At 43.8% G+C, this 25,751-nt stretch overlaps 1 protein-coding gene across 2 annotated transcripts in view; it reads left to right on the top strand.

Moving 5' to 3' along the window:
• fbln5 (fibulin 5) overlaps window positions 1-25,751 on the top strand; it is a 93,637-nt gene that overhangs the window by 55,694 nt on the left and 12,192 nt on the right. For both annotated transcript variants that reach the window (XM_078562159.1, XM_078562158.1), the window contains exons 5-7: window positions 11,176-11,298; window positions 14,958-15,074; window positions 18,111-18,230. In XM_078562159.1, the coding sequence (XP_078418285.1) occupies window positions 11,176-11,298; window positions 14,958-15,074; window positions 18,111-18,230 (360 nt within the window). The remainder of the gene's footprint in view (window positions 1-11,175; window positions 11,299-14,957; window positions 15,075-18,110; window positions 18,231-25,751) is intronic.

The raw sequence follows: 25,751 nt of genomic DNA, 5'->3' as shown, positions 1-25,751 counted from the left end.
GGTAGTGTCCTCGGCTCAACAATCTTCAGCTGCTTCATCAATGACCTTCCTTCCATCATAAGGTCAGAAGTGGGGATGTTCGCTGATGATTGCACAATGCTCAGCACCATTTGCAACTCCTCAGATACTGAAGCAGTCCATGTCCAAATTCAGCAAGAACTGGACAATATCCAGGCTTGAGCTGCCAAGTGGCAAGTAACATTCCTGCCACACAAGTGTCAGGCAATGATCAGGGTCACTCACCTCCTGACTCCCCAAAGTCTGTTCACAGATCTACAAGGCACAAGTCAGGAGTGTGATGGAATACTCCCCACTTGTCTGGATGAGTGCAGCTTCCACAACACTCGAGAAGCTTGACACCGTCCAGGACAAAGCAGCCCGCTTGATTGGCACCATATCCACAAACATTCACTCCCTCCACCATCAACGCACTGTAGCAGCAGTATGTATCATCTACTAGATGCACTGCAGGAATTCACAAAGGCTCCTTCGACAGCACCTTCCAAACCCATGACCACTACAATCTAGAAGGACAAGGACAGCAGGTAAATGACTTCAGCACCACCTGAAAGTTCCCCTTCAAGTCATTGACTTGGAAATATATTGCTGTTCCTTCACTGTCGCTGGGTCAAAATCCTGGAACTCCCTTCCTAACAGTACTGTGGGTGTACCTACATCACATGGACTGCAGCGATTCAAGAAAGTGGCTCACCACCATCTTCTCAAGGGCAACCAGGGATGGGCAATAAATGCTGGCCCAGCCAGCGAAGCCCACATCCTGTGAATGAATTAAAAAAATGTCCAAATGCAGCAAGACCTGGACAAAATCCAGGCTTGGACTGACAAGTGGCAAGTCACACAAGTGCCAGGCAATGACCATCTCCAACAAGAGAGAATGCAACCATCGTCCTATGACTTTCAATGGCATTACCATCCCTGAATCCCCCACTATCAACATCCTGGGGGTTACCATTGACCAGAAACTGAACTGGACTAGCCATAAAAATACTGTGGCTACAAGAACAGGTCAGAGGCTGGGAATCCTGTAGCGAGTAACTCGCCTCCTGATGCCCCAAAGCCTGTACACGTTAGCGATGCAGCAGGTTTTAAGCAAATACTGAGGCAGGAAAAGTGGAGTGGGTGAGGAGTGGGTGGGGGCGGTGGGTGGGGGCAGGAAGAACTAAAGGGAAGGTCTGTGATAGGGTGGAAGGCAGGAGATATTAAATGACAAAGGCGATGGGGCAAGGCAAAAGCGGGTGACAATGGGACAAGCAAAGAAACAAAAGATGGGTCTAGAGGAGGGGTAAATGCGACAGGCAGGATCATTACTGACAGCTGCTGTCTGAAAACATGGGGGCAGTGATCTGAAATTGGTGATCTCAATGTTGATTCTGGAAGATTGTAAAATGGCTAATAAAAAGAGGAAAGCATAAAAGCAAAACACTGTGGGTACTGAAAAGCTGAAATAAAACAGAAAATGCTGGAAAAATTCAGCAAGTCTGGCAGTATCTGTGGAGAGAGAAACAGAGTTAACATTCCGAATCTGTATAACTCTTCTCAAGAATCAAAAGATGAAATGCTGTTCCTCGAACTCATGTAAAGTTTCAGCGAAGCAGCCTAGAAAACTGGGCTCAGGGTGGGAGTGAGGTGGATGATTAAAATCATCAAATAACTGGAAACTCGAGATCCCGCTTGTGGACGAAATGGAGCTTTTCTGCCAAGTGATCACCCAGTCTGCGTTTGGTCTCCCCCGTGTCGGGGAGACCACTTCATGAGCAGCAGCATACTAAATTGAAAGAAGTACAAGTAAATCATTATTTCATGTGGAAGACATGTTTGGGACCCTGGACAGTGGGAAGGGAGGAGGTAGAAGGGCAGGTGTTGTATCTCCTGTGCTAGGCTGGGGAGGTCACATTATCTGCTGCACATCTTTTCCCCACTGAACATACCAGGGTGGGAAATAAGTTCTGCTCAGATTCCTTCAGAATATTTCAGAGGTCTTTCCCTTTTGTGCCCTTTAATTTTTAAGTTTTTAAAACATTATTGCATAAATTCACACCTGGCTGGCAGCTGGTATCACTGGACACCTGTTAGTGGCGCTCTTGAGCTTCTGGAGTTCACTGCTCTAAGCATTACACTAGAAGTAATAGAGATTACTTTGTTCAAAGGGCACTGTGTCAGTTAGTGAGGGAGAGGGAAGGGTAGCTTTCATCGTAATGAAAGCTCATGCTCAGTGAGTCAATGAGACTTTTACAGCGTAATTCATGTGGTGTCAAGTGTTTTTCCTTCTTGCCTCCCCACCATTTACTGCCTCTTGGAAAGCATCGATTCTTCCTGTATTAGGATGTTGGCTGTTATGTCTTCTGGTTCCATAAGTTAGAAATAATCACACTTATGATTCAAATTGCTGGAGCTTCTTTGAGTGTATTTCCTACTGCTCTCCATGTGGCTGGTGAACTGAAAGGCTGATACACTGTTACTTGACACACGACTCCAGTGCAGCAGTAAAACGCAGCACATTGAATGTACATTCTCAAAACAATTAGTTCCTATTTCTTTACAAATAATATAACAATTTAACATTGGCGTTCCTCACAGGAGAGGACAGACAGTGAGAGGTTGCAAGAAGACATCACAGGCAGGCCTGACATCTACACGTGTACATTTTCCAGTAGGTCGGTGTGTAGCAATAAGGAGTAGGAACTCTACCTAACTGTTCCTCATGTTAGTCCATGAAGCAATAGTGCTCTAATTGCAGCCTGAGCTGATAGTTAAATGTTTCTCAAGTGGAACTAGATGCGCACAAAGCTGTTTTAAAATAGAAAGATTGTGTAAGAACACACCTCTTAATATTCCATGTATTTCATTTCAATAGAAAATCAAATGTTGATTCAAAACAAAATGGCTTCTCTTATGAGTGTACAAATTCTTTGTTCCAACCCACTAACTGGGAGCGACAAAATCGGGATTCTTTGAACGAGAGGTAGGGTTGCCAACTCTAGAAGGGTGCATTCCTGGACGTGTCATCACATGAGCACCTGCCTCATTCGCCCCAACCTCCCACTCCTGCCATTGGTCCATTCTCCAGAAACACTGTCTTCCCACTGTAAATTGGAAAGCAAATGGGCTGTTTCCTACCCAATTGGATTGACTGTTAGTGAAACAGCTTTTGCTTTCCCATCTTCAATATTTTAATAACTAATTAGTGAAATTGTTCAAGGAAAAGGAAGAAACACAGAATTGTTACCGTGCAGAAGGAAACCATTCGGCCCAGTGTGTCTGCACCAGCTGTCTGAATGAGCATTATGACTTAGCGCCATTCTCCTGCCTTTCCCTCGTACCCTGCACATTGTATCTATTTAAATAATCATCTAATGCCCTCTTCAATGCTTTGATTGAACCTGCCACATTACCAGGCAGTACATTCCAGAACTGAACCACTTGCTGTGTGAAAGAGATTTTTCTCACGTCACATTTGCTTCTTTTGCAAATCAATTTAAATCTGTGACCTCTCGTTCTCGATCTTTTTACAAGCAGGAACAGTTTCTCTCTGTCTACTCTGTCCAGCCCCCTCATGATTTTGAACACTTCAATCAAGTCTCCTCTTAGCCTTCTCCTCTCCAAGGAGAACAGCTCCAAGTTGTCCAATCTGTCTTCATAACTGATGTTTCACATCCCTGGAACCATTCTTGTAAACCTCCTCTGTACTCTCTCCAATGCGTTCACATCCTTCCTAAACTATGACACCCTGAGCTATACACAATATTCTAGCTGAGGTCTAACTAGTGTCTTATACAAGTTCAGCATAACCTCCTTGCTCTTGCACTCTATGCTACTATTAATAAAGCCTAGGATACTGTATGCTTTTTGAACTGTTCTCTCCACCTCCCCTGCCACCTTAATGATTTATACACATATATATCCAGATCCCTCTGCTTCTGCACACCCTACCCCTTATTTTATATTCTTCTAAATTCTTCCTACCAAAATGGATCACATCACACTTCTCCGTATTGAACTTCATTTGCCACCTATCTGCCCACTCCACCTACTTGTCTATGTCCTTTTGAAGTTCTACTCTGTCCTCCTCACAGGTTATAATGCTTCCAAGTTTTGTATCATCCGCAAACTTTGAAATTGTCCCCTTCACAGCAAGATCTAGATCATTAATATATATTAGGAAAAGCAAGGGTCCCAATATCGATCCCTGGGGAACTCCACTACAAACCTTCCTCCAGGCCGAAAAATATCCATTAATCATTGCCCTCTGTTTCCTATTACTCAGCCAATTTTTTATCCATGTTGCTATTGCCTCTTATTCCATGAGCTATAACTTTTCTCACAAGTCTGGCGTGCGACACTGCATCGAATGTCTTTTGGAGGTCCATGTACACCACATCAACAGCATTACTCTCATCAACCCTGTCTGTTACCTCTTCAAAAAACTCCAAGTTAATTAAACATGATTTTCCCTTAGGAAATCCATGCTGGTTCTCCCTAATTAACCCACATTTTTCATGTGACTATTATTTCTATCCCAAATAATTGTTCCTACAATCTTCCCCACCACCCAAGTAAAACTGACTGGTCTGTAATTGCTGGGCATATCCTTACAACCTTTTTTGAACAAGGGCACAATGCCTGTAATTCTCCAGCCCTCTGGCACCTTCCCTGAGTCCAGGGAAGACAGAAAGATTATGGCCAGTGCCCCTGCAACTTCCACTCACTTCCTTCAATACCCTTGGATGCATCTCACCCGGTCCCGGTGCCTTGTTAACACTAAGTACCGACAGGTTATCCAGTACTTCCTCCTTATCAACTTTGAACCCTTCTAGTGACAGATTTTCCTATGAACATACATACAGTAGGCCACTTGGTTCCCTCAAGCCTGCTCTGCCATTCAATAAGATCATGGCTGATCTGATTGTAACTACCCCTGATAACCTTTCACCCCCTTGTTTATCAAAAATCTATCTAACTCTGCCTTAAAAATGTTCAAAGACGCTGCTTCCACTGCCTTTTAAGGAAGAGCGTTCCAAAGACTCACGACCCTTTGAGAGAAAGTTTCTCCTCATCTCTGTCTTAAATGAGTGACCCCTTATTTTTAAACCGTGACCCCTAGTTCTAGATTCTCCCACAAGAGGAAACATCTCCTCCACATCCACTCTCTCAAGGCCCCTCAGGCAACTTTACTTATTAGGGGGAGATGATAGTGTAGTGGTGATGCCACTGGACTAGTAATCTAGAGACCCAGGCTAACGCTCTGGGGACATGAATTCAAATGGCAGATGGTGGAATTTAAATTCAATTGATTAACAAAGTCAATTAATTAAGAGGAGAAAATCTAGACTATAAAGCTAGTTTCAGTAATGGTGACCATGAAAATATCATTGTTGTTGTAAAAACTCTTCTGGTTCACTGAAGTCCTTTATGTAGTATAAAGGGTTAATTTTAAATATGCAAATATGTAGCCAACATCACCAGTGACATAAGATCACATGATGACAGAGCATGGAGAGAGATAGTTCCATGTAGAGCTTTTGTTATGATATTAGACCAGACCCCCAAGTTTTTAGAAATATCTGGTTAGGGATCAACAGCGTTTTGTTTAAAGTAGACGATGTTTGAGATTCAAGGCACTTGCTCGGAGAATAAGGCCACAAGATTCCATGGGTTTCAAACAAACAAAAATAAACTTATACTCATTCAGGTTAAATATGAGGTACATGTGAACTAACAAGCAAACGGTGGTCAAACACATCATCTACACAATAAATGGCAGATGTGACCAAGACAGTGCCCACAGATTTCTCAACAACCCACCCAGGTGTCAGTAACACTGTGAGTTAGCCAATCTCATGAAACTCTGCCTCTCTCAGGAGGGATTCCAGTCTTCACTTTCGAAGATCTAACCTGGAATTCTCTCCAAAACTCTCTCCAACTTGGACAGCATCAACAATTGCCCACCTCACGGGGTTTCAAACTCGTTTCCTTAGATCCTGTTCCCCTGGATTCTGAAATAAGCACTCAAGCACCAACACACAAACAATGGCTCACGTTTCTGTCCTCGGCCTGCTACAATGTTCCAGTGAAGCCCAACACAAGCTGGAGGAACAGCACCTTAGCTTCCAGTTAAGCACTTCACAGCCTTCTGGACTCAACATTGACTTTAACAACTTCAGACCATGAACTCTGTCCTCCATTTCGATCCTTTTCTCCCTAGCGCAGGTCTGTATCTTGTTCTCACGTTTTGTTTTCAGACAGTGCTGACCCTTTTTCTGCTGTTAATACCTATTCTGAATCAAAGCTTTAGTCTTTAATACTATCATTACCACGCCCTTTGTCATGTGTTCCATGACATCTTTGTCATTTAAACTCTTCTGTCCTCCAACCTACTCCTGATCTTCTATTCTGCTCCACCTGCCCCTCCCGCTTTATTCAACAGCCATAAAACTCTTCACATTTCTACCTCTATGTGGTTCCAAGGAAGAGTCATATTGGGATTGAAACATTAACTCTGTTCCCCTCTCCACAGATGCTGCCAGGCCTGCTGAGTTTTTTCAGCATTTTCTGTTTTTATTTCAGGTCTCCAGTATCTGCAGTATTTTGCTTTTATTTTAGTACCCACTCTGTAACCTGTAAGATGTAGTGCTAATAAACAAGTGTTAAGCAGATACCAGAGAACATCTACAGTCTGTCTAAGAACCAAGGCCCATGCCTAGGGCCCAAGGTAGAAGGACACATCTGAGAACATCTGCCATTTTGAAATGTCCAGTCGCCTGCCCACTTTAGGTGCTAGAATAAGTAAACCACCATTCTGTGACGTAAACATGACTGCTTTTCTGCGGGCGATGGAACTGAAGAGGCCCATTAAAGTTAAGTGTTGAATTATTTTCGTGGGCCCCAGAGGAAGAGTTCACATTTGGAACAGATGTCGAACTTGTTGAAGCCAAATTCTCTGAAGTGTGAGACTTTAACTGGAAACAGGTGGCCTCTGTTAACTCTGGCTAACAGCCATTGCTGGGCCAGGGTGATTGTAAAATAGGCTTTTATGTGCAAATGTAACAATCTACACTGTGCTTTGGGATTGACCTACATAGGCACTTGGTGCCTTCTATTATTTTCATCTTTATCTTGATGAATTCCACTGACCATACTAATGATTTCATTCTGTAACAATGCCCTTTTTTATATCTTCCAGAAACAATGCAAATTATTTTGTGAACAAGTCCAAAAAAGGAATATCTTTCGCACTCAGAGGCCACATGAATCTGTTGTTCTTAATCTCTCTGGCTGAAATATAGGGTTACGTTTAAACACGCTAACTCTCGCTGGCTCGCGCCTCGGATTTCAAGTTGCACAATCTTTTCTATTTTGCTGTTTTTCTAATCAACTCTGTGTATTTGATGCTATCCTGGGACATATGGCCAATGATGGCAATGGCATTAAGTCTGGTGATAAGAGAGGGGGGAGAAAGACATGGACTCCTAAGTCTCTTTGGGCCTCCACTGTTTCCAACTTCTCACTATTTAATATCTTGATGTAAAATTTCTCATTCATGCCACTCCCTACTCTTGTCCAGCCCCACAACCATCTGAGATATCTGAGATCCTCTAATTTTGGCCTCTTGCGCATTTCTAATTTTAATTGCTCCCCCATTGGTGACCGTGCCTTCAGTTGCCTAGGCCCAAGTTCTGGAATTGCCTCCCTACACCCCTCTGCCTCTCTAACTCACTTCCCTCAGATAAGACTTTCTTTAAAACTACCTCTTTGTCCAAACTTTTGGTCACCTGACCAAATATCTCCTTAAATGGCTTAGTGACATATTTTGCTTTATGATGCTCCTGTGAAGCATTTTGGGATGGTTCATTACATTAAAGGTGCTATATAGATATGAGCTGCTGTTGTTAATTAGAAAGTACTCTGATCTATCCTTTTCAGGTCCAAAGTGGATGACCGCGCCTGTATTGAAATCCATTTGCCAAAGTTTTGCTCATTCTCTTAATCTCTTAGTATCTCTTTGCCATGTTATGCTTTGACCTACACTGCATACAATGCAGCCTATCATTGGTTAAACTTGGATATGTGGCTTTCTATTCTATCACCTGAGTTGCTAATAAACACAGTAAATAGTTGAGATAAAAGATCCCTATGGAATGCCACTAGCCACATCTTGCCAGAATACCTGCCTATTATCCCCGCTCTCTGTCTTCAATCACTCAGTTGTCCATGAGTTTCAACTGTAACTAACAATATCTATGAAATACCTTAGCAAGTGCCTTCTCATTTCACACCTCGTCATGAGCTGACATTGGTGTCACTTAATTTAATTAATAGTATTTGGTTCCCTTACAATCTGCATGGGTTTACTAAGTATTTTGTTGCAAAATTAAGTTTGGAAATCTAAGATATGGATACACATTACATTGGGTGATGTCAGACTCTATCTATGACAGTTGCTCCCACACTTGTCAGAAAATGAAAAAGAACAGCTCCACATCTCCCTGTTGCTAAGAAATTTTTTCAAGGTCACATTAAGTAATGGTTCAAATATCACAGTTACATCCTCAGATTGATCAAAATCCTGGACCTCTCTCCCTAACAACACTGTGAGAGTAAATTCACTACCCATTCTGCAGCAGTTCAATGAGATTCACCATCACCTTCTCAAGGACAGCTAGGGATGGGCAATAAACTTTGGCCTTGCCAACTACGCCTGTGTGAATTGAAAATCATACATTCGATTTGACTTTGCTATTTGGCTCCACAACATCATTCAGGTCGACTTAATTAAAACAATTAAGATAAAGTACCTTTTGTACAAACCTGCTGCCTTAGAACGTCCTGAGGGCATGAAATATGCTTTCCTTATCAAGAGAATCCCCACAACGAGATTTGTTCAAAGAAGCAGGAGTTATAAAGATACAGAAATAAACAGCACAAAGGACTAAAACGTTAATATCCTGATTAGGCTTAAATGGGTGATTGGCCTCCATTGTGCTGAGAACTGTATGAAAATTGCCATGCTTTGTGAGAGTGCTTTGTAGCTCTTTGTACTGATGGTGAAACTTTTATCCCCCTAAGGATTGTTAGAATAAATTCTACCCTTAATTGTAATGTCAGATAAATAACCACCTGGGAATTGTGATCAGCGATATAGAGCAGGAATGGGTTATTACTGTCCGACAACTGAACCAGAAATAACCAGAACTGCAGGGATATAATAATATAATTACCGCAATGGAATCCTTCCATTTGGTCTGTGTAGAAATATCTGGGGCTCTGCAGATGCTGGCAAGGAATTCATTGGGAGAGTTTCTCCCCAGGGTGATCCATTTGGTAATATTTGTTCTGGAGGTGCTGCCTTGAGAATCACACAGCCATTTTCATCAGCAATTTATCACCAGTTCAGCTCACCCCCTTAGTTGGTGGTCAAACCTTTCTTTTCCCAGGGGTCCTGACTGAGCACACAGCTCCCAGATCCTCTCTCTCTACTTTTTGGCCTCTCTACTAATAGGATATAAATGTTATTAAGATGGGTGAAATTTCAGTCAAATGTGTATAAGTAATGATTTTTTAAAATTAAATCAGAGATCAGCATGTTATATTAGGGGACCAATACAGAGTTGAAAGAACCAAAGGTTTAATTTTGTGCTTCTAGCATACTGGGCAGTTCATATCATGGGTACAAGATTCTTTGTGGCCTGTATTCCAAATTCCGTTTGATAATCACTTCCGTGAAGTCTGTTTGGATGTTAAAGGTGCTATATAAATGCAAGTTCTTGTTGTTATAGGTTTTACCAGCAGCTGATGCTTTGCTCCTTGAGAATGCAAAAGCAGGACGCTTACCCTCAATTGCCTTTGTGCCATCATTAAAAGCTATCAAAGAGTTAATATACCAGTTTGCTCCTGGGGCAAACATGGGCTGCACCAGGAGTTTCACCATTTACAATTTTGATACTGCTTCAGCAGAACCAGCTCAAAGCTACTGAGGGCCCAGGAGAACCCTGACCTGCTGAAGGAAATTGATCCAGGGAGGGATCTGTGACAAAGCACTCGTTAGTTCTTGGTAGAACTGAGGATTGAAGCAACTCAGGGAATGTGCAGGGAGCTAGGGGTGAAAATTGGGTTGGAGGCCTGGAGGTGGGGGGAAGGGCATGTGGGGGGTGCATTTTCCCAGCGGTGGCGAAGGTGGTGAATGGTCCTCCTGCCCTGAGGCCAACTGAGGCACTTAAATGGCCCCCTTGGACACATCAACACCCCCTCCCCATTAATCCCCTCACCAAGACCTGCCTAACTGACCCCAGCAAGCCTGACCACACTCACCTGAATTCTGGGGCCTCCTCCATCAATGCTGCTGCTGTTGCTGCTGCTGCCTGGTGGAACTCCCAGCAGTGGTCCATAAAATCCAACGCATTGTTTTCAGTCATTGAAACTCGAACAGCCATGCTTAAATTTCTATCAATGAGTGACAAATCTGATCACTATGGACTGGTGCCCACTGAAAAACACAAGTGTGCCTTTCACACATTGTCAGTCCCACTCCAGAGACTTGAACACAAACATCCAGGCTGACACTCCAGTTCAGCAATGAGGAGGTGCCATCTTTCAGATGAGATGGTAAACTGAGGCCATGCCTTTCCTCTGAGATGGGCATTAAAGATTGCGTGACTCTATTGATTAGAAGAGTGAGGCCGTTGTCCCAGCCAACATTTACCCCTCAACCAGCATCACTGAAGGAGGTAATCTGGCCATTATCACACTGCTATTTGTGGGAGTTGGCTGTGTGCAAATTGGCTGTTAGTTTCCTAAAGCACAAGAGTGACTACAATTCAAAAGTGGTTCATTGACAGTATAGTGCTTTTGAAAATTCTGAAGTTGTGGAAGGTGCTGTATGAATGCAAGTCTACCTTTTTCCTATTGTCTGTCTGCAAGATGAACAGGGGAAATTGTCAAGCTTTTCATTTGGGGATCTGTAGCCAGCATAACGTCTAAGTAAAAAGAGAATCTGTCCCACGCAAGGTGATGCTATTTGAGTACCATTTATCCAGTATGTGGCTATCTCCATCTGCCATGAATGAGCAAGTCATTTCTCTTCAATTTCCACCTTTAAGGAAAGACCTGGAAGTAGTTCTGCAGCATCACCAACATGTTTGTCTTTCTTCCCCTGTACAGATATAGATGAATGTACATCAGGGACCCACCAGTGTAATCCTTCGCAGATCTGTATAAACACCGAGGGAGGCTACAGCTGCTCCTGCACTGAGGGCTATTGGTTAGCAGAAGGACAGTGTATGGGTAAGTGTCACTTTATTCCGCATATGTGAAGGAAATAAAATAAATCGCCCAGGATTCCTACTCATGATGCTATCTCTGCAGGAAAAATTGAGCAGAAAATAGATTAGGGCTCAAATTGTTGCAGCTTCCACACTGGAGTTTTCTGCTGTTTGAGCTCGTGTGTGAAGAGTCATCGGGTGAGTGAGGTAGCAAACAGCAAGAGTCTGAACCTGCAACACAATTGAATCATAGAGTCATAGAGTTTTACAGCATAGAAGGAGGCCCTTTGACCCATTGCGTCTGTGCTGGTCATCAAGCCCCTGTCTACTCTAATCCTATTTTCCAGCACTTGGCCCGTAGCCTTGTATGCTATGGCATTTCAAGTGTTCATCTAAATACTTCTTAAATGTTGTGAGGGTTCCCGCCTCTACCATCCTTTCAGGTAGTGAGTTCCAGATACCCCCCACCCTCTGGGTGAAAAAATATTTCCTCAAATCCCCTCTAAACCTCCTGCTCCTTACCTTAAATCTATTATTGAGCCCTCCACTAAGGGGAAAAGTTTCTTCCTTTCTATGCCCCTCATAATTTTGTACACCTCAATCTGGTCCCCGCTCAGCCTTCTCTGCTTTAAGAAAAACAACCCCAGCCTTTCTAATCTCTCTTCATAGCTGAAATGCTCCAGCCCAGGCAACATCCTGGTGAATCTCCTCTGCACCTTCTCCAGTGCAATCACATCCTTCCTATAGTGTGAACTGCACACAGTATTCCTGATGTGGCCTAACTAACGTTTTATACAGCTCCATCATAACCTCCCTGCTCTGTATTCAGTGCCTCGACTGATAAAGGCAAGTATCCCGTATGCCTTCTTAAGCACCTTATCTAACTGATCTGCTGCCTTCAAAGATCTACGGACATGCACACCAAGTTCCCTCTGATCCTTCCTAGGGTCCTACCGTTCATCGTTTACTCCCTTGTCTTGTTAGTCCTCCCAAAATGCATCACCTCACACTTTCCAGGATTAAATTCCATTTGCCACTGTCCTGCCCATCTGACCAGCCCATCTATATCATCCTGTAGTCTAAGGCTTGTACATCCCCTGCCAGAACTACCGATCCCACTTGGTCACCTTGTCCCAATCATGGTCAGACTCCCCAGCACCCCCCTCCCAAACCCACTTTATATGCCGATTATGCCCAGACCCCACCTATCCATCCCAGACTACCCTGATCTCTCCCGTACCCTCACATCCCTCCCAAACCCTAATCCCGTCTAGATTACCCAATCTATCAAGGCTAGAAGCCCCAACTCTGATCAGAACCCCCAATTGCAGCCAGACCCCACCATCCCCTCTCCACCCACACCCCACCAACTCCCACCCCGCCCTCCAAATAACCGTCAGGAATCATTGCTACAACCCTCCTGCCACAAGTTCCCGCCCCCACTCGCAGATCTGTCAGTCAGTGTATCCGGGTTTGATGCAGGACTCTGCATTCTTTTATTTAAACAAAATGATGCCATTATGATTGGCAGGGCCTCCACGCCTTGGATCATGGTGGGTTCATCACATGCTATTGAGCAATACCCGCACCATCCTGGCCTCTCAATTAATCTTAGGGCAAATATTTCTAACTCTCCGCCTTGAATATACTCAATGATTGAGCATTCACAGCCTCTTGAGCAGAGAATTACCAATATTCACAGCCCTTTGAATGAAGAAATCTCTCCCCACCTCAGTCCTGCCTCCCCATGAGGACCTGCTTACCATGTGCTCGGTCCCTGCCCTGGATAAGCATGGCTGAGATGGGCATGGATAATATCTTTCAGTTGCTATGCAGCAACATGACAAACCAATGATTTTCCCTGGTGAAATAATAAGTACATTCAGAAGCAGGCTCACAATATTCCTCACAGTACTGACGAAAGGAAATCTTCCCAACTTTGCTTTCAATGATTGTAAAGAGGAAATCATTCCTGCCAGGAGTCATTGTGGTCACACATCTGCGTCCCATCAGACCAAAGAGTTGCCTGAGTCAGCTCTGGCACTTTCCCTGCTCTTATTTATCTCTGTTCATCAGTAACAAATTATAAGTAGGACACCTAACAATAAAACTTCGGAACATGCAATTTTATAGATTATTCCTAATTTCCCTCCAACTTGACAGCCATTTTTACCTCCTCGTGCCGTTTTCTTCAGGGAAGGTGCAGGTCTCCCATTGGAGAAATCCCATAGATTTTCCAGGGGGAGAATTTTCTCCCCGTCGGGCGGGCGGTTCGGGAGCGGGCGCTGGTGGGCACAGCCAATCGCCGCCCGCGATTGGCTGCACGCTGTCATTTTGCGTGGGCGAGCAAATTAAGGCCAGCCCAGCGTGACACGCGCCCGGAAGCGCTCAGCATTACCTGTGCAGGCGGGGGGAGGAGGAAGAGAAGGGGCCTCTCCGTGAGGCATGGAGCTGCCTCAGGGAGATTAATTTAAGAATAAAACTTTGCAAAAAAGAAAAATAATTACTCAGGCATGTCCCCTCATGTGACAGTGTCACATGAGCTGGAACATGTTTATGTATTTTAATAAAAAATTTTATTTAATTTATAAACCCTTCATGAAACCTCATCCCGCCCGTGGATGAGGTTTCATGAGAAATGCGAAGGCCGCCTGGACTCTTCGCCTGCCCCCCGCCAACCTTAAGGTTGGACAGGCAGCGCAGGCAATCAGTTTAGTTGGGTTATTAACAGCCTTAGCAGGTCTTTGACAGTTCGGCGGGTGCGCAGCCGACTCCGGTGCATGCCCGCTGAACTGAAGATCAGAATGACACGCACTGACGTCGGGACACACGCCTGACGTCATTGCGCATTATTTTATGCGTCGGCGAACAGAATGGAAGATTGTGATGTACAAAGCAATGCATTGGTTTTGTTTAACCTGAGCCAGTGTAATTTGGAGCTCACTCACTGCGATGACAGGATTGACCTCGGAGGAGAGATTGAGTGGATGGGATTTATATTCACTGGAGTTTGGAAGAATGAGAGGTCGTTCATTGAACGATATAAATTTCTTAGAGGATTTGTAATTAGATGCTGAGAGGCTGCTCCTTTTCCTGGCCGGAGAATTTAGAACTGAGGATCACAATCTCAGGGTAAATGGTTGGACATACAGGACTGAAGTAGGGAGAGATTTCTTCATTCAGGGGGCTGTGAATCTTTGGAATTCTCTACCCAAGAGGCTGCAAAAGCTCAGATGTTGTCCAGGTTCAAGATAGAGGCCTGGAAATTCCTGCCAAAAATCAATGGACCTTTTTGCTGGTTTGCCAAATTTTCCGTCCTGTCCGTAGCGGGTCCCGCCATGGGCAGGATCGGAAAAATCCCGGCCAGAGAGTGGGCACTAAGGGATTCGAGGTATTCTTATGCTCATTTCCCGACCTTGAAGTGAGCAAATTAGTTTTCAATGCAAGTGTTCAGTTAATTGGAATGAGGAGGATCAAACATTGAAATAAAAAAAGTCTCCTGCGTTCATGACTATCAGATGACCTAAAATATCATTATCTGTGCCATAACACAAAAGTAAAGCTTTTAACTTAAGTTCATCCCTGAAGATAAAGGGTAAATAAAGTGGTGAAATGTTACATGATTATCTCTTGCTCTGAACATGAAAACATTGCTTAAACTCCTCTCTATTTCCTCATCAGACATCGATGAATGTCGACATGGATATTGTCAGCAGCTGTGTGCTAACATCGCTGGCTCCTACTCCTGCCAGTGTAATGCTGGATTTCTGCTGAACACCGATGGGAGGTCATGTCAAGGTAGAGTCATTCCCCCTAAGTGATAAATCGCAGACTGGGAGACCCCTGAACTGACTTTTGAAATTCCAGTCCAATAAGCCAAGTGTGTACCAAGTATCTGAGTTAATGTGAAATGTTACTTCTTGCTGCCTGCTGGCATTCTTCGATGTTGCTCACAATGTCCAACATAAATTCATGAGAAGCTGGAAAGAGAGGTTCACCTCATCATTAAATGGTACAGACCATTTTCAGCTCCCTCCCTTATTGGAACCAAGCCTACTCTACCCACTCATGGAAACAAAAATGTCCCCACTTGCATCAGCCATGGTTCAGTTGGTAGTAAATTTGTCTCCATGTCAAAAGGTTGTGGGTTCAAATCCCACTCCAGGACCTGAGCACAAAAATCAAGGCTGACACCACAATGTGGTACTGAGGGTGAGATGTGCTACTGTTTGGATGCAATGTTAAACTGAAGCCCTGTTTGGCCTCCCATGGCATTATTTCAAAGATGAACAGAGGAATCAACCTTGGTGTCCTGCCCAATGTTTATTCTTCAATCAACCTCACCAAAACAGATTATCTGATCTTTATTACATCGCTGTTTGTGGGGATTCATTATGTGCAAATTGGCTGTCATGTTTCCTACAACAGTGACTGCACTTCAAAGGTACTACATTGGCTGTGAAGCACTTTGGGATGAAGTACACAATATAAATGCAAATCTTTCTTTACTGTCTGCCTTTGCCTGTTTGAACTGAGGCGTCATTTGTAGCAGTGCATGGTGGTCTTAGCAGTAGGTTAACAGCTCCAGGTAAGAATTAGTTACTGCTAAATCACCTTTGGATTTGTTTCCTCAGCTCATAACTAAATCCCTTTGTTTCCTTCACCTGATTTGGCACAAAGAACTTCTCCATATTCACTTGCTAATTACTCTTCAACATTTGATTATGTGGCTACTTAGTCTTCATTTTCACTGAGAACAGACTTGTCAGTCTGCACTCCTCTCGATACATGGTTCATGAATTAGGAGGTTCTTTCATCCATGTTCTTCTTTAACCCTTTCCAAAACCAGGGTTCATTTTTGTAAGTTGAATGTCCAAAACTGGAAGCAGTACTTCAGCTATGGCTCAGCTGTTAGTTTTACATTCATACAAAGACACAAACAGAGACAGTACCCTTTCCTGGGCATGTACAATATGGATCTTGATGTTGCAATCTATATATCTCACTTTATCTATGTGAGAAACAGTCATTTTGCCACTGGTAGCCCTCATGCCCAACTAACATGAAGAAAATGCTTGAGCACCCGGCCGCAGCTGTGGATAGATCTAAGGGGTTAGCTCTCCCCTGCCTGCCACTTGCCATTTCAAGAAATATTACTGTCCAGGTAGGCAGTGCCAAACACCACTTCATGCCAGGTACCACCAGCTAGTATTTCAAGGGTAACTGCTCAACTGCTTACAAACATGGGGCTACATTTTAAGGAAGCAAAGTCAGCTTGGAGCCGACTCACTCCACATCAGCTCACCCCGCGGTCGTAACATGCTGCGTGCGGGCTAAATAGCCCGCCAGTGGGACTTCCATCCCTCACTGGGGAGGAAGTCCCGTCCTCGGGAACTGCTGGCCAATCCGATTGGCCGGCAGCTCCAGCAGTCTTGGCAGCGCCAAGAGCGCACTAGTGGCTACTGCTGGGACTGCAACCAGCCCCAAGAAAAAGGCCCAATGGTCTGAGCAGCTTGGGAAGGGGTTTGGGGTTGGGGGCAGTTGGTTTTAGAGAGGAGGTGGGTAGGAAGAGAGGGGGATTACTATCCTGGTGGGGCTGTCCCTGATGTGCAAAGGGTACCCCACCCCCCCAAAGACAGCACTCCCCCTTCCTTCCCACTCTTTTAAAAACTTTAAAAAAAAATAGCTTGCCCACTCCAATCCGACTGCCCACACCAACTGTAATATAGCATGGGCAGCATGTTATTGAGGTCATTTGGCTTGTTAACAAGCTCAACTGACCCTTGATTATTTATTTAAATATGGCGGGTAGGCTGCTGATTTCCATGTTATCGAGGTGAGCTCGGGGGTGGGCAGGAAGGTGATGGGGTTGGAACCCACCATATTTTGTGTGCCCCCCGCCCACCCCCATTGAAAACATGCCCATGGTCTTGTTTCTATTCTTCTTAAGGCCCTTCACCCTGTAGCAGGCTGAACCTAACAGGAGAGTGAAGCATTAATCCGAAGACTGGGGGATGCTGGTACCATTGTTGCCTCAACAAAATAGATGTCATCAGTAACTCCTTACTCAGATTACTCACACTTGGAGCACTATTTATCTCAGGTTCCTTGAGTAATCAAGCGATACAATGTTTTTTGCCAATTCTTCTTTTCGGATGCCTGACAGGTTAGGATGGTCTCAACTGGAGAACTCTTCAGCTCAATGAACACTTGTTGCAAAGGAAAGAACTTGCATTAATATGGTGTCTGTTACATTCTGAGGATGTCCTAAAACACTTTACAGCCAATAAAGTAATCATTGTTTCATGGAACTCAGCAGCCAATTTGCAAACAACAAGCTCCCGCAAACAACAATGTGGAGTATATGATGTAAACTGTTTGAAACTTTACCCTCGTGTCTAGTGAGGTAGGTCACATCCAATTGGGGTCTTCAAACTCCCTGGCTGCTTTGGACAGAATGTTATTTCTTCATGTACATTTTTTTCATGTTTTTTTTAATGTACATATTTTCATATGCATTTTTTTCATGTAGCTGTTTCTAATTTTTACAAATATTTCCCTTGCTTATGAATCAATACTGTGGTATCTTTTCATCTCATGTACACAGATTTGGCTATGTGCTTGTCTTTGATGCCGTTTTCTTTGCTAGCTGCCTCTTGTAGCCTCTGTGTGGCCTCTTCACCAGCCTTGAAAGTTGGTGCAGTGGTCTTTGACAGTAGTCACCTGAAGCTCACTAGGACATGATTTTCAAAACAGGATAAAGGGTATCTTGTATATTCTATCCCAACAAGTAACTCACTGTGCTGACACTGGTTCTATATCTCCATTCTCCAGATGTTGACGAATGTGCTGGAGAGAATCCTTGCAGCCAGCATTGCATCAACACATATGGTTCCTTCCTTTGTCGCTGTGATACTGGATATGAATTAAACTCAGAGGGAACAGGCTGTGAGGGTAAGAAATGGAACAAAGCTTTTCCTAAAAATGCCTGTCTTTATTTTCCTGCCTCTATCCCCAACCTTCTACCACCGACAAGTTTCTAACCCAAATATACGCTTCATTGAGCAATGCATGAACTACTCCATAGTTTTGCTAACATTATTACTTCATACTTGGGTCAGCTGGAGATCTGGCTGTCGTTGGCTACACCCCCAAGACCTTTCCCCTTCCAACCTCATGATGTGCCATGACCAGTACACAACCACTCAGGGGCTTTGCTGAAAACTAGCAAGACTCAATAATCTATAGCCAGTGTGTTTGAACAAACTTATATCTGTACCTACTAAATTAGTGGAGTCAATGACAAGAAGTGACCAAACGCCTAAAGGGAACATCACTGCAATGTCCACATTGCTTTTCAAATATACCTGAAGCTCAAACTATAATATTTATTCATGGGACCACGTTTTCAATGTTAGATACAGAAAGGAAGCAGTCAAAACATTAGACTAATATTAAGGTTTTGTGAGTAGTCTGTAGCAAAATAAACATGTTGTCACCAGACAAAGAAAATGAAGAGGCTAGATTTTGCCTATTGTGCTTATTTGCTATTTGCTAGCAGTCTTTTAATGAGCTCATTAAAATCTGTTCACCATGCAGTGTTTAAAAAATAATTTGATTCCTTTCTGAGCTTTGAACTTGCCATAGCATTTGAATTTGAAGGTTGCTTCCTTTCTGTTTAACATTGAAAACACGGCTCCCTTCAGCAACTTGGGATGTTTTTGAAATGTTAAATATGCTACATAAATGCAAGTTGTTGTTGCTGTTGTTGTTGTTGAGTAAGAATTGCACCATAAGGTCAGGTACTGAGACAGACAAACGAAAGGATTCCAGATCTTGGTCTGCGCTGCTCACCTACTTCCAGCTAATCCTGTGGTGAGACATGCTTTAGGATGGATTGAATGTTGGAGTGTGTATATAATCAACTCAGCCATATTTTGACATGTGAAGCAATCAATGCCTTGATATCTACTCACTTTCTCATCTAGCCTAACAAGTCTGTACAACTATAATAAATTCAAATTGACTCTGCTGCTTCAAACAGGATAGTACTCCGCCAGCGGCTTCTGAAGCTACGTCAAGAGTTAAGAGGGAATCAGAGAGGTAGATTTGGAAAGGGTATGGTGAAAAAACGAGGATGTGGGATTAGCGTTGATAATAGAGAAATAGCCCAAGTAGAGCTCGGCAGGGCCATGGCCTCGATGGGTCCATTGGGCTCCTTTGAGTAAATTTTGACATTTTGCCATTGAAGTAATTGGAAATAAAGATGGGGAGGGGGGTGGGGGGGGTAAACGGGGTCCTGATCACCTGCTATACACTATCACACAAAGCCAAAACTACCCCTTTCTGTGCTGAAATCTCTGATTTCTACCGATGAGCTTTCAGGAGAGGTAAGAGGTAAATTACAGGAAAAAGGGGCAGCAGTGGTGAGAGTCTCTTCAAAGGGGCTGTTTGTTCCAACTCTGTTTCAATCTCTGAGTATTTTACCAGGTTTTCTTCAATTGGAACAAATGAGATAATTGGAACATTTTACCCAACTATGAAGGGTTGGGGTGGGGTGCATGGTGTGGGTGGGGGTGGGGAGGTGGGGTGCATGGGGTGGTGGGGAGGCGTTTCTGTGACATGAATAAGAAAACAAGCGATTAACCAGGGGGAGCCCTAATGAGGACCAGGTTGACCTACAGTTGCCATAAACTGGAGTACGTATCATCAGAAACTGCAAGTGGCACTGTATGGAAGGATTTAAAATTAACTGCGAGTAATATAAAACAAATGGTAAATTCATCAGCTGCTGGAAAGAGAAGCGATGCTGTAATTGCTATATTTTTGTCACATTTTATCCACCTTGAATTCCAAATAAAATATTAATTTGTATTAAGTAATTTCCTGCAGACTTTTTTTTATTATAAATGAGCATTTTTTGAATTGTAGTTATTCTGTAATTTGGTTGAATAACAGAATACACAGAGGATATTATAACTGAAACTGTAGACTTGGTTTAAAAAATAATCACTTAACTAATTAGTGAACAGAATGGGTGTAAGCAATATAATTTTTTATTTTAAAAAGTTCTATTTACTTACAAGGTATTAATTTAAATGGAGCTCTAGCTTTCTCTCAGGGAGTAACAGAGAGGGATGGTGAGACTAATGCGGTTGATGTGGTGTACATGGACTTCCAAAAGGCATTTAATAAAGTGCCACATAGGCTTATCAGCAAAGCTGAAGCCTATGAAATAAAAGGGACAGTGGTGACATGGTTACAAAATTGGTTGAGTGATGGGAAATACAGAGTAGTGGTGAACGGTTGCTTTTTGGACTGAGAGGAAGCATACAGTGGGCTCCCCAGGGGTCTGTACTCCAACCACTGCTTTTCTTGGTATATATGAATGACCTCCGCTGGGCGTACAGGGCATAATGCCAAAATTTTCAGATGACACAAACTTGTAACTATTGTGAACTGCGAGGGTAGTGATGGACTTCAAGAGGTCATAGACAGGCTGACGAAGTGGGCAGAGCGTGATCGATTAAATTTAACGCAGAGAAGCGTGAAGTGATAAATATCGGAAGGAGGAATGAGCAGAGGCAATATAAACTCAAAGATACAATTATAAACAGGGTGCAGGAGCAGAGGGATCTGCGTGCTGACATGTATAACTTGTTGAGGGTGGATGGACAGGTTGAGGAAGTAGTTAAAAAGACGCACAGGATCCTGGGCTTTATAAATACAGGCTGGGTACAAAAGCAAGGAAGTTATGATGAACATGTTTAAAACACTGGCTCAGCCTCAACTGGAGTATTGTGTTCCGCTCTGGGGACCATACTTTATGTAGGCTGTGAAGGGATTAGAGAGATGAAGAGGGACTTTGGTTCCAGGGATGAAAGACTTCAGTTATGTGAATAAGTTGAGGAAGCTGGGGCTATTCTCCTTGGAGAGGAGATTTGACATCGTTGTTCAAAATCACGAGGGGTTTGAATGGAGTAGATTGGGAGAAACTGTTCCCGTTGACAGAAGGGTCAAGGGGCATGGATTTAAGGTGAATGGCAATAAAAAGCAACAGCGACATGAGGAAAAACTTTTTTACGCAGCAAGTGGTTAGGATTTGGAATGCACTGCCTGAGAGTGTGGTGGAAAAAGGTTCAATTGTAGCTTTCAGAGGGGATTTGGATAATAGGACGGGAATAGAGGGATACGGGCCCTGGAAGTGCAAAATGTTTTAGTTGACGGGCAATATGATCGGCGCAGGCTTGGAGGGCCGAAGGGCCTGTTCCTGTGCTGTATTTTTCTTTGTTCTTTGTTCTTTGAGAGAGAGCTTGCAGGCCTACAGGGAGAGGGCGGGAGAGAGGGGCTATAAGAGATGCTATTGCAAAGAGCTGGCACAGACATGATGGGCCGATTGGCCTTTAACTATTTCACATGGAGTTGACTGCTATGCTATTTGGTATCTAAGTTGCACGTTTATGTATGTGCTAATTCCACCTCTATGTAACTAGGTGTATGTCTGATTTCTATCTAACTAACTAACATTTTCCCTAATGCTTTGAACCTCATGTGTGTTCCCCGATCTGACAAATCAAAGGTTTTAAAGTGCTTTCCCATCGGTGCCCATTAATATATATGTTTTTTTTTTGGTGAATCAGTTTATTTCAGGAATGTAATTGCTGGAGAATGGAACATTTTCCAACTTGTTCTGCTCAATGTCAGTAATTGCACATGCCCAGCTCAGGCCAGGTCTCAACAACATGCCTTATTCCCAACTTTAAAGCAGTTCTCTCTCCTGAAACAGGAGGGGGTTTCTTCGTTTCCCGCAGCCTCTTGTTTCAGGTTGGAACGGTTGTGACTGCCGAGGGGAAAAGGCTGTTGTCTTGTGTGTGTCAGCTGGATTGTGTTGCTGAGGGGTCAGGACAGCGTGTTCCTCTGCCGACCTCCTAGTCCTTTTTAGGAATATCTTTTACAAGGAAGTGATTACACTGTATGTTTCTGTTTGGAAAAGAGCTAGTGATGAATGAATGATGGATGAAGGGATGGACCTGGAGGGGTTACTGCACCCAGCAGTGTGAAACAGTTGTGAATAATCCTGGGTTAGTCAATGCTATCGATATTCATTCTTCTTCCACCGCTATGAGGTGAGGTCACTCTATCCGAGAGGATTGGATTTCAGTGGTGCCATCAGCACATGTGGGTTAAACAAAAAAATCCTTGAAATGCCCATAAATAAAGCCAGCAAAACAGAAAGACAGTTAACATTAGGGTTTAATCTTTCCAATTGATTGATCTTTTAAAAAGGGTTTTCACAGCAAACGATAAATGTTACACACTGCAGTTAAAGCCTCAAGGAAAGTAGCATCATGACCGACATCCATAAAGCAAAGAATGTCAGTGAGGTAAATTATGAAAATGTATCTTCCATGGTGAGGGATCAGATCCTGACTGTGTAAAGTGGGAAGGAGGTGACAGTGAGTTGGCAATCCGCTTTACGCCTCCCCACCCCCGGTTTTCTTTTTATTCATTCACGGGATGTGGGCTTCTCCGGCTGGGCCAGCATTTATTGCCCATCCCTAATTGCCCTTGAGAAGGTGGTGGTGAGCTGCCTTCTTGAACCACTGCAGTCCATGTGGTGTAGGTACACCCACAGTGCTGTTAGGGAGGGAGTTCCAGGATTTTGGCCCAGCGACAGTGAAGGAACGGCGATATATTTCCAAGTCAGGATGGTGAGTGATTTGGAGGGGAACTTCCAGGTGGTGGTGTTCCCAAGCACCTGCTGCCCTTGTCCTTCTAGATGATGGTAGTCCTGGGTTTGGAAGGTGCTGTCTAAGGAGCCTTGATGAATTCCTGCAGTGCATCTTGTAGATGGTACACATTGCTGCTACTGTGCGTCAGTGGTGGAGGGAGTGAATATTTGTGGATGGGGTGCCAATCAAATGGGCTGCTTTGCCCCGGATGGTGTCAGGCTTCTTGAATGTTGTGGGAGCTGCACTCATCCAGGCAAGTGGGGAGTGTCCCATCACACTCCTGATGTGTGCCTTGTAGATGGTGGACAGGCTTTGGAGATTCAGGAGGTGAGTTACTCATCGCAAGATTCCTAGCCTCTGATCTGCTCTTGTAGCCACAGTATTTATATGGCTAGTCCTGTTCAGTTTCTGTCAATGGTAACCCCCAGGGTGTTGATAGTGGGGGATTCAGTGATGGTAATGCCATTGAACGTCAAGGGGTGATGGTTAGATTCTCTCTTGTTGGAGTTGGTCATTGCCTGGCACTTGTGTGGTGTGAATGTTACTTGCCATTTGTCAGCCTAAGCCTGGATATTGCCCAGGTCTTGCTGCATTTGGATATGGACTGCTTCAGCATCTGAGGCGTCATGAATGGTGCTGAACATTGTGCAATCATCAGTGAACATCCTCACTTCTGACCTTATAATAGAAGGAAGGTAATTGATGAAGCAACAGAAGATGGTTGGGCCGAGGACACTACCCTGAGGAACTCCTGCAGTGATGTCTTGGAACTGAGATGACTGACCTCCAACAACCACAACCATCTTCCTTTGTGCTAGGTATGACTCCAAACAGTGCAGAGTTTTCCCCAGATTCCCGTTGACTCCAGTTTTGCTAGGGTTCCTTGATGCCACACTCAGTCAAATGCGGCCTTGATGTCAAGGGCAGTCACTCTCATCTCACCTCGGGAGTTCAGCTCTTTTGTCCACGTTTGAACCAAATCCAGACAAGTAAATCTCAAGAGTGATGTGAGATGAGCTGCAGTTTTATATTCACGCAAAAACTCAGGTTAAAGTCTGTGCAGGAACCTGGAATGAGTCAGTTAAGGGAACAGCATTGATTGGAAAGTAAAGCTTCCACACCAACAACACTAGGTACCAGGACAGCTTGTTCCTTCTTGCTCCAACCCTGGATCTTGGTAGTTGCACAACAGACCATAGTGGGTGAGTGGATACAGAATTTAATCCTTATGTGAGATGTTACAGCTAGTCATCAATCTTAAAGAAAGAAAGACTTGCATTTGCATAACGCCTCTCATGACCTCAGGATGTCTCAAAGGACTACATTTCTCAAGTCACTAAGAAATGTGGCAGCCAATTTGCACTCAGGAAGCTCCCAGATCAGTAATAAGCAGAGAACCTGAGTTTTTTAACACTGATGTTAATTGATGGACAAATATTGACCAGGACCTTGGGGAAATTATCCCTGGCCTTGTTTGAAATAATGCCATGGGATCTTTTGCATCCACCAGAGAGAGCAGGCAAGGCCCCGGTTTAATGTCGCATCTGAAAGTCAGCACATCCGACAGTGCAGCATTCCCTCAGTACAGCACTGTCAAGTGTCCGCCTAAATTATGTGCTTAAGTCGTTGGAGTGGGACTTGAACCTATGACCCAAAGATGAGAGCGCGACCACTGACACTTAGGCCACAGGCATAATGTCCAGTTTAGCTCATTATTAGAATGAACTGAACTCAATGAAAAAGGCAAAGTTTTAGCAAAACGTGTGCAACAGCGCTTTACAAAAATGAGCAGCATCGACTAAAATTACAGTGATTTTTAGTGCTCTGCTACTGTGGATATTAAGGTAGTTTTGGGTATATGGAATCGACCAACTGTGAAACCGTGCAGTGGAGTTTGTTTCACAACAGGAAAATGTTACTCATGGGTGGAAATTAAATAAAAGAATACACACAGAAGGAGTGATGCCATGTCTCAGGGAGTTTGAAGAACAGTTACTAATAGACCCCATCAGCGTATTTTGTCACATACTGCCTAAACTCCACAAATGCTAGTCCCAGCAGAATAACATATTTTAATGTGTGTTACCATACACACCTTTGTCAAAATACCCTTTGCATCATCCAACATGAAATTACAGTCCGAGAAGAAGTGTCAATATGTTGTAAGCTTGTACTCCATGTACTCCCTCGATGCAAGGCATTTTTTGCTCCCCAATTTCTGCCCCCCTTCCTTGAAAATATTCCCTTAGTTTCACAGCCACGTGGAATTAATTTCATGTGGACTCCCCAGCGCAGGAACAAGCCAGCTGTCCACATTGGTTGTTCAAACTCTACATGAGGCTTCTCCCACCTCACTTCATCTCACCCTATCAACATCACCCTCTGTTCCATTCTCCCTCATGTACTTATCCAGCTTTTCCTTTAAATACACTTATGCTATTGAATGACTTGACTCGTATTTACACAGCACTTTCCATGATCTCAGGGCGTCCCAAAGTACTTGACAGCCAATGAAGTGCTCTTTAGCTTAGTCACTGGTGTAATGTAGGAAACACAACAGCCGGTTTCTACACAGTAAGTTCCCACAAACAACAGTGCAATAATGACTCGATAAACGCTTTTTTGTGATCTTGATTGAGGGGTAAATATTGATCAGGGCATCAGATAGAACCTCCCTGCTCTTCTTTGAAATTGTGCCAATGGGAACTTGCCCACCTGGGAGTGCAGACAGGGCCTTGGTTTA

The sequence above is a fragment of the Cetorhinus maximus genome, chromosome 18 (assembly GCF_964194155.1).
Source record: "Cetorhinus maximus chromosome 18, sCetMax3.hap1.1, whole genome shotgun sequence".
In the NCBI taxonomy this organism is placed as follows: Eukaryota; Metazoa; Chordata; class Chondrichthyes; order Lamniformes; family Cetorhinidae; genus Cetorhinus; species Cetorhinus maximus.
This window is presented reverse-complemented; position numbering and strand designations above follow the sequence as displayed.